The sequence below is a fragment of the Wickerhamomyces anomalus genome, assembly GCF_001661255.1.
Source record: "Wickerhamomyces anomalus NRRL Y-366-8 unplaced genomic scaffold WICANscaffold_15, whole genome shotgun sequence".
In the NCBI taxonomy this organism is placed as follows: Eukaryota; Fungi; Ascomycota; class Saccharomycetes; order Phaffomycetales; family Wickerhamomycetaceae; genus Hansenula; species Hansenula anomala.
Genome location: NW_017567124.1, coordinates 1 through 7,974, shown reverse-complemented (window position 1 = coordinate 7,974; position 7,974 = coordinate 1). Strand labels below are relative to the sequence as shown.

General features: G+C 32.6%; 7 protein-coding genes across 7 annotated transcripts; 4 read left to right on the top strand and 3 right to left on the bottom strand.

The window, feature by feature from the left end:
- Window positions 1-14: 14 nt before the first annotated feature.
- Window positions 15-257, top strand: WICANDRAFT_65864 (uncharacterized protein; the record flags this gene model as incomplete). Its single annotated transcript, XM_019184004.1, has 1 exon — window positions 15-257. A coding segment is annotated over one exon (243 nt), but the record flags the coding sequence as incomplete, so codon positions are not given.
- A 161-nt stretch (window positions 258-418) lies between these two features.
- On the bottom strand, window positions 419-1,116 carry WICANDRAFT_81792 (mitochondrial 54S ribosomal protein bL17m; the record flags this gene model as incomplete). Its single annotated transcript, XM_019185296.1, has 2 exons — window positions 419-1,037; window positions 1,094-1,116. 2 exons carry the CDS (start codon window positions 1,114-1,116, stop codon window positions 419-421), a joined length of 642 nt encoding a protein of 213 aa, XP_019035871.1.
- Window positions 1,117-2,186: 1,070 nt separating this feature from the next.
- WICANDRAFT_65862 (MICOS complex subunit Mic12 family protein) lies at window positions 2,187-2,593 on the top strand (the record flags this gene model as incomplete). Its single annotated transcript, XM_019184003.1, has 2 exons — window positions 2,187-2,217; window positions 2,292-2,593. 2 exons carry the CDS (start codon window positions 2,187-2,189, stop codon window positions 2,591-2,593), a joined length of 333 nt encoding a protein of 110 aa, XP_019035870.1.
- An 88-nt stretch (window positions 2,594-2,681) lies between these two features.
- Window positions 2,682-3,596, bottom strand: WICANDRAFT_65861 (SDR family oxidoreductase; the record flags this gene model as incomplete). Its single annotated transcript, XM_019184002.1, has 1 exon — window positions 2,682-3,596. The coding sequence occupies one exon, from the start codon at window positions 3,594-3,596 to the stop codon at window positions 2,682-2,684; it is 915 nt and encodes a 304-aa protein (XP_019035869.1).
- A 173-nt stretch (window positions 3,597-3,769) lies between these two features.
- WICANDRAFT_37140 (uncharacterized protein) lies at window positions 3,770-6,001 on the top strand (the record flags this gene model as incomplete). The annotated part of the gene is made up of 1 exon (XM_019182523.1): window positions 3,770-6,001. The coding sequence occupies one exon, from the start codon at window positions 3,770-3,772 to the stop codon at window positions 5,999-6,001; it is 2,232 nt and encodes a 743-aa protein (XP_019035868.1).
- Window positions 6,002-6,453: 452 nt separating this feature from the next.
- WICANDRAFT_37133 (3-deoxy-7-phosphoheptulonate synthase) lies at window positions 6,454-7,554 on the top strand (the record flags this gene model as incomplete). The annotated part of the gene is made up of 1 exon (XM_019182522.1): window positions 6,454-7,554. One exon carries the CDS (start codon window positions 6,454-6,456, stop codon window positions 7,552-7,554), a length of 1,101 nt encoding a protein of 366 aa, XP_019035867.1.
- A 144-nt stretch (window positions 7,555-7,698) lies between these two features.
- Window positions 7,699-7,962, bottom strand: WICANDRAFT_65858 (uncharacterized protein; the record flags this gene model as incomplete). Its single annotated transcript, XM_019184001.1, has 1 exon — window positions 7,699-7,962. A coding segment is annotated over one exon (264 nt), but the record flags the coding sequence as incomplete, so codon positions are not given.
- Between the last annotated feature and the right edge of the window lie 12 nt (window positions 7,963-7,974).

Below are 7,974 nucleotides of genomic sequence, written 5' to 3'. Positions count from 1 at the left end.
GAGTTCATCAAAGAATAAATTTGGATGAATTATCAAAATCTTTGAACTTGACTAGAGAAGAAGGTGAAAAATGGATTGCTAGTTTGATCAAAGAAACTAGAATGGATGCCAAAATTGATGAAAGTGAAGGTACTGTGATTATGAATCATCCAAGTACTAGTGTTTATCAACAAGTTATTGAAAAGACAAAAGGTTTATCATTCAAAGCTAATCAAATCTTAGCAACTGCTTTACAAAAACAAGATAGCGTTCAATAAACTGGTGGGGAGTAATACAATTTGTGTAAATTAAATAAAATAGTTTTTCGAGAATACAATTACGTAGCTTTTGAAAAAAAAAATCATAAACATTTATATATACATAACACCCATTTTTATTTACAAATACCCACATTGTATCAATTTTTGCAAAAACGTGTCTATTCTTTAGTTGGACGAGGCATGACTTTGAAACCTTTAACTAATTTGTATCCAGTATAAGGTTTTCTCATATTTTCAGCTGGAGGAGGTAAATTTTTTAAATCTTCAGATTTACCATCTCTATAAAATTCTTTTTTACATCTTTCCACTAATGCATCAAATTCTTCTTGGCCACCGGCTCTAAATTGTATTAATTTATCAACATTATGTTGAGTTAAATCATCGACTGGTAAATTTTGTAATTGTAATCTTGCAACAACTCTAGCAGTCATCCATAATTTCATCTCTTTTGGACCATCAACTAACTCCACAATGGATTGTTCAGCACGATCACCTAAACGAGGTTCTAAACGTAGCACTCTTGTGAACCCACCTTCTCTTTTAGCAAAACGAGTACGTAAATCTTGGAATAATTTTGGGATTGTAGTCTTGAGTTTGAATAGATCCTCCCCAGCATCAACTTTTGCTTGGGTTATGTTATCTTTCTTGGTTAGCGATATTAATTTATCTGCTAACTTTTGAGTTTCTTTGGCCTTAGCATGAGTTGTAATGATTGATTCATGTTCAATTAATGAAGTAACCAAGTTTCTCATCATAGCTCTTCTATGAGAACCAGTTCTATGGAAAAATGTTAGTGATTGTCTAGCTTGATTCCTCCTAGATCTAGTACATACCTTGAAAAATGTCTAACGGGCATCTTTTAGTTATCTATTCCTTTAATATCTGATGCTCAGGCCAGTTCCAAATACTCACCAATTGTTGATTTCCATTTTGACTTTTTCCAACCTTTTGAAAAAAAATCAGCACACCCGAACACCATTTCGCGAATTTATATAGTGTCTGTACTTTCCAAATATATCAAATCTACAAAGAAACCTTCTCCAGCAATATAATTATACTTGAAAAGAGTTGATAATTCATCTTTAGATTCAGGTTAAACCATTGAGGCACTAACTGAGTCTAAGCCATCTGGCTTTAGTTTTAAAACAAGAGCATAGAGAATCGACGTTCATTTCAAGACATCAATGATAATTCAAAAAAATGATATTGAGTAACAGGAGAGTTTCAATGTCCTCCGCATTTGCACTTATCGTGCTAGCTTGTCCCTTTTTTGGTTTCAACGTGATTGATTGGGTGGTGACAAAGATCAACTTTAGCACAACTCAGAGTACAATTGCAGCTGTCACCGTATTTGCATATGAGGTTGTGGGAATTATTAGGCTATGGCTAATGTTCAATGAATGTGATGATAAGGGAAAACGGTTGATATCAACTTTTGAGTGCGCTTTTGAGATTCATAATATATTAGTGCGTTGGTGTATGGAACTGGTGGCATTAAGCTCACTGCGTCGTTCTTTATCAGAATTCAAAGATAAGGAACCATACAATTTGATTTCATGAGCTCACAGAGGAAGTTGTGCTAATGCATTCGACTACCTTAAAACAGTGACATTGTCCCTGGAATGTTATATGATACATCTTTATTTCTAGTGGCGCATCATACATAATATATAATTAAGCAAATACATCATACTATAATTACTACAAAACTTGAAAACCAGTCCTCGCCTAATTCGGCAATAGACTTACAAATTCGAAAACGACATTTTGCAAGAAACAGTCCACAATAGGAGATTTTCTTTTTTGCGCGAAAACAGGTCCAAGAGTCGATTTTGAATTTTTCTCGAATCAAAAACAAGTTTTTAAAAGATTAAGGACATTGAAATAATAGGTTTATCTGTTTTTGGATATTTGAATTGAGTAGGAATGGGTAACAGAATACATGGTTTCTTAGCAGGTGAGTATAGATCTATGAAGGGCCTTTGGTCTTTTGCATTTTGGGTCGGTTCGATAACTAATATCTGTTTTCAGGTGTGCTATTGACAACATCAGTTGCATACTATACATCACAAGAATTCAAAAGAAGTCAAGAGTTCGTTTCAAAGACCTTGAGAGATACAGAATCCATCATACAGAACCATGGTAAAGAACCTCAACCAGTTCCAAGAAGTGTGGAATTTCAATACAGACCAAGCATAAAGCAAACAGTTGCAGATCTATGGAATGAACAAATATTAAGCACTGTGAGATCAATTTACTCATTTGATGTTGAAAGATTCACTTCTTCAATCACAAAGTCTGTTCAAGATGGTGTTAACAGTATTTCAAAATAGAGGAATGGAAAGCATATATGTAATGAAAAAAGAAAAAACTAATGAGGGTTTAGATACAATAAACATTTTATTTATGGCAACTTGATATTTAAATTTGTTTTGTACTTTTTTGCTTCTTGAAATAATTTTTAATATCTCTATCAATAAACCATGAAATAATTGGGGCAATCAATGCTATTATAAAACCTAATATGGCTTGTAATGGTCCAAATATTCTTGGGCTTAAACCCAACGATATTGTTGTTAATACCCATCCAATGAAATCTGTTGTTATGGTTTCAAATCCTCTATCCAAAGAGTCAATTATAATGTTTGCACATTTCTCACAAGAGATTGGATATGATGAACCTTCAATATTTTTTGTAATTTCAGGTTTTGTTTTATTCTCTTCAACATAACCTTCACTATCAAAATTACCAGGGAAAACGCTTGAAACTTTGATGTTGTATTGTAATGTTTCCTGTCTTAATACATCTGCCAATGCTCTAACTGCAGCTTTTAATGGTGCGTATTGACCATATCCAATAAATGGGAAAAATGCAACAACAGATGAAAAGAATATCAAATGTCTTGAGTCTGCAGAGTTAACTAATGACATTTTCTTTAGTGCAGCATGTGCAAAGTTTACAGCAGTGTTATAATTTGTAGAGATACCACTCTCTAATTCTCTTGGACTCAAATCAAGAAATAATTTAGGGGTTGATGAGCCAGCACAACACACAACAATATCTGGAGATCTATCCAATTGATCAAACACTTTTTCAGATTCCTCGTATTTGGAGATATCAGCAGCAATATATGACACGGTTTGAACGTCATTGACTCTAAATTTTGAGATTTCATCCACCACGGTTTTCAATTTAGATTCTGTTCTAGAGACAATCACAACACTTGCACCTTTTGAGAACACCTGTCTTGCGAATTCAGCACCCACGCCCTGCGATCCTCCAGAAACCACCACAAGCTTACCCTCCACTTTGAAATGACCTTTACTAAACCACATTTTCTTCAATTGATGGAAACAAAATATAGAACTACAATCTAAAAAATTCCCATACTTCTAAAGAAAAAACGGGTCTGGCTGACATAATCACCATACAAAAAAACGAATCGATTTAAAGTGGCAATTCAAACTTTGAACAACTTGACTACAATTCGAATCACCAACGCAAAAAGATGAGCTCCATTGAATTCGATGGGCAGCCAATAGCCAAAGACGACTGCTTCTACTGCTTCAGAACAGCCTTTGACAGCGAGGGATTGAACATCAGCACAAGGCACCACAAGGCCTTTTGCAAAGAGCATCTTGCTCTACACTACAGCCTTTTCAAAGATGACACAATCTACTTGAACTACACCAAAGTGGCGAAACCGCAAAGGGAGAAGACTACTAAAATGATTAAATTGGAGATCAAGCAAGAGAGTGAAAGTGATTTGTATGACATCAAGACTCAATTGTTCCAATATGATGGTGATTCCTTAGATCTCATCACAGATATCAACCAAGAAACACAGGCCACCATTGACCGTATAATAAACTCCGATTCTGTCAATAGAAAAGAGGAACTTAAAACATGGCAACAAGAGATCTTGCCCTGTGAGCATACCATTGAATTCCAACAGACTCCCATAAAAGATGTTCAATTGACCCAATGTGGTGAATGTGAATTGAAGGAAAATTTATGGATTTGTTTGACTTGTGGGAAATTAGGTTGTGGACGTGCACAATTTGGTGGTGTTGCTGGTAATACTCATGCTTTACAACATTTCGAAATTTCTACACATCCAATTGCTGTTAAATTGGGGAGTTTATCCAAAGATGTTACAGACGTTTATTGTTATGCTTGTAATGATGAAATTAAATTTCCTGAATTATCAAATTGTTTAAAGACTTTTGGTATTGATTTAGATAATTTCACAAAAACTGAAAAATCACTAGTTGAATTACAGATTGAACAAAATTTAAAATGGGATTTCAATATGGAGGGTGATAATGGTGAGAAATTACCAAGTGTTTTCGGTCCTTCGTTAACTGGGTTGAAAAATTTAGGTAATTCATGTTATCTTTCATCTGTTGTACAATCTTTATTTTCACTACCAGAATATTCCAAATTTAAAAAGGCATTGTCCAGTTTCCAAGATGAAAATGATGGATTAGAATTTCAATTAGTCAAATTAGCTAATGGGTTATTATCTGGTGATTTTTCAAAACCTAATTCTGAAGGTTATCAAGTTGGTATTGCACCAATTTCATTCAAAAGATTAGTTGGACAAGACCATGAAGAATTTAGTTCAATGAGACAACAAGATGCTTTTGAATTCTGGAATTATCTATTAGATAAAATTGATACTATTGATTCAAATTTAAATGATATTTTCAGATTTGTCACATTAGAGAAATTCAAATTCCCAAATGGTAATAATGAAGTTAAATTGAAATCACAAGTTAATGAAATTTTAACATTACAAGTTGAAACTGAATTAGATCATATAGAAGATGGTAAAAAAATTTATAAACGTCAAGATTTTATAGATTCATTGATTCAATATTTGTCAACTGAAGAAATTGAATGGAATGTTAAAGGTGAAAATTCAAAAGTTGATAAAAACGTTTTCTTCAAAACTTTCCCAAAATATTTAGTCACAAGTGTTCAAAGAATTCAGTTGGAAAATTGGGTCCCCATAAAGACAGATGTTCCTTTAACTTTACCTGAATCATTTGATATAAAAGATTTCCAAAATCCTCAAGTCTTGGAAGACGGAAAAGTTGAAGTCCATGATGAAGATGAAGATGATCATTCATTCAAACCAAACACTGAAGCGCTAAACAATTTACAACAAATGGGGTTCCCAGAAGGTAGAGCAACAAAAGCATTATATTTAACAGGGAATTCTGATACTGAAGCTGCAATGAATTGGTTGTTTCAACATTTAGAAGATCCAACAATAGATGATCCAATTGATTTTAAAACAAAATCTAAAGATGAAATTCAAGTTGATGAATCACAAATATCTTCATTGCAAGACATGGGATTCTCTGCAGCATTAGCCAAAAAGGCATTATATTTGAATAATAATGATGTTAATGCGTCTGTTGAATGGTTATTTTCACATCCTGATGATGATGGTGTTATTGAAGTTGGTAAATCTGTTAAAACTGAATCACCAACTGAGAAATTGGAAAGATTAATTAAAGAAGGTGTTGATGATAGAAGTGAATATAGTTTAAAAGCTGTTATCTGTCATAAGGGAACCCAAGTGACTTCTGGACATTACGTGGTATTTATCAAGAAACAAGATAGATGGGTTTTGTTCAATGATGAGAAAGTTGTTGATGTCACTGGTGATTCTAATAGTTGGACAGAGATTGAAAAGAATGGGTATGTTTATATATGGGAGAGAGTATGAATATATTTTGCATTAAGTACATTGTTTAAAGTCCGGGGAGTACATGTGACGTGGAAACAAGTAGATTTTCAACCAAAAAAAAGGCAACATGCTCATAAAAACAAGCTAATTAACGTCATTGCCACTAAAATAAAATTAATCATTTATTATCCTCTTCTTTGTATAAATCTCAAACTAAAATTTAAGCCTATCAAAATCTGTTTTTTACTAACAATTTTTTTGTTAAGCACAACACGTTTTTCCGATATGAGTCAAACTTTTTTCCACAAATACGGCATTATCGAGAAATTCGATTATTGCACTTTTGACATGTTGTTGAAAAAAAAATGAATGATTCATAAGAACTGGATACTTTATTTATAAGTTGGTGTTTGCCATTACTATTTATTCCTTTTATTTATTCAAAGCTATAAAGCAACGTTATCATGTCCCAATCAAACAATACCCATCAGATGTTTATCCAAAATCAACATATTGGAGATCGTACAAGATTAGAAGACTGGAGAATTACAGGTTATGATCCATTAACTCCACCAGATTTATTACAACATGAATTCCCACTAGATGAAGTTAATAAGAAGGTTATTTTGGAAGGTCGTGATGATGCTATCAAGATTTTAAACGGACAAGATGATCGTTTAATCATAGTTGTGGGTCCATGTTCAATTCATGATCCAAAAGCTGCCTTGGAATATCAAGCAAAATTGAAAAAAATCGTGGATGAAGTTAAAGGTGAATTATTAATCATCATGAGAGCATATTTAGAAAAACCAAGAACCACAGTTGGTTGGAAGGGCTTAATCAATGATCCAGATATTGATAATTCATTTCAAATTAATAAAGGTTTAAGAATCGCAAGAGAATTATTTGTTAATTTAACTAAAACATTACCAATTGCTGGTGAAATGTTGGATACTATTTCTCCTCAATTCTTGTCAGATTTATTCTCCCTAGGTGCTATTGGTGCAAGAACTACTGAATCTCAACTACATAGAGAATTAGCATCAGGTTTATCATTCCCAGTGGGGTTTAAAAATGGTACTGATGGTTCATTAACCGTTGCTATTGATGCAATGAGATCTGCTGCACATAGTCATCATTTCCTTTCAGTTACAAAGCCTGGTATTGTGGCAATTGTTGGTACTGAAGGTAATCAAGATACTTTTGTTATATTAAGAGGTGGTAAATCGGGTACAAATTTTGATGAAGAAAGTGTTAAAAAAGCTCAAAGTGATTTAATTGCTCAAGGTATTACATCAAAACCAAGAATAATGGTTGATTGTTCTCATGGTAATTCAAATAAAAATCATAGAAATCAACCAAAAGTTGCACATGAAGTTGCTGAACAAATTAAAAAAGGTTCTGAATCTATTTGTGGATTAATGATTGAAAGTAATTTGGTTGAAGGTAGACAAGATGTTCCAGCAAGTGGTAAACAAGATTTGGTTTATGGATGTAGTATTACTGATGCTTGTATTGATGTTGACAGTACAGAAGCTGTTTTGAAAGAGTTGGCAGAAGCTGTCAAGGCAAGAAGAGCATTAAAGAAGTAAGTACAGTTTGGTTTAGTACATAGCAAATTATTAAAAAAAAAATACACAACTGTTCATAGTTTTTAAAAAATCAATGCAATTAGTAAAATAAAATCATAGCAAATGTCATTAGTATTGATGGATGGGTCCGATTATTAATTTTCTTCATATTTTTTTCAACTTTTCTTTTAATTTAGCATTTTCCATTTTTAATAAATTTAATTCAATATCAACTTGTTTACTTTTACCAAAACTTAATTGTTTCAACATTTCTTCATTTGCTTGTTTTAATAAATCTAATTTTAAAATAATCTTGTGAGAAATTTCCAATTCATCATATCTTCCATTATTAGTTATTGAATTTGTTGGATTTAAAGTGATTGAAGTGATTAAAGATTCTAATCTTTTTTTTGTATCATTTAATTCATTTTCTAAAATTGT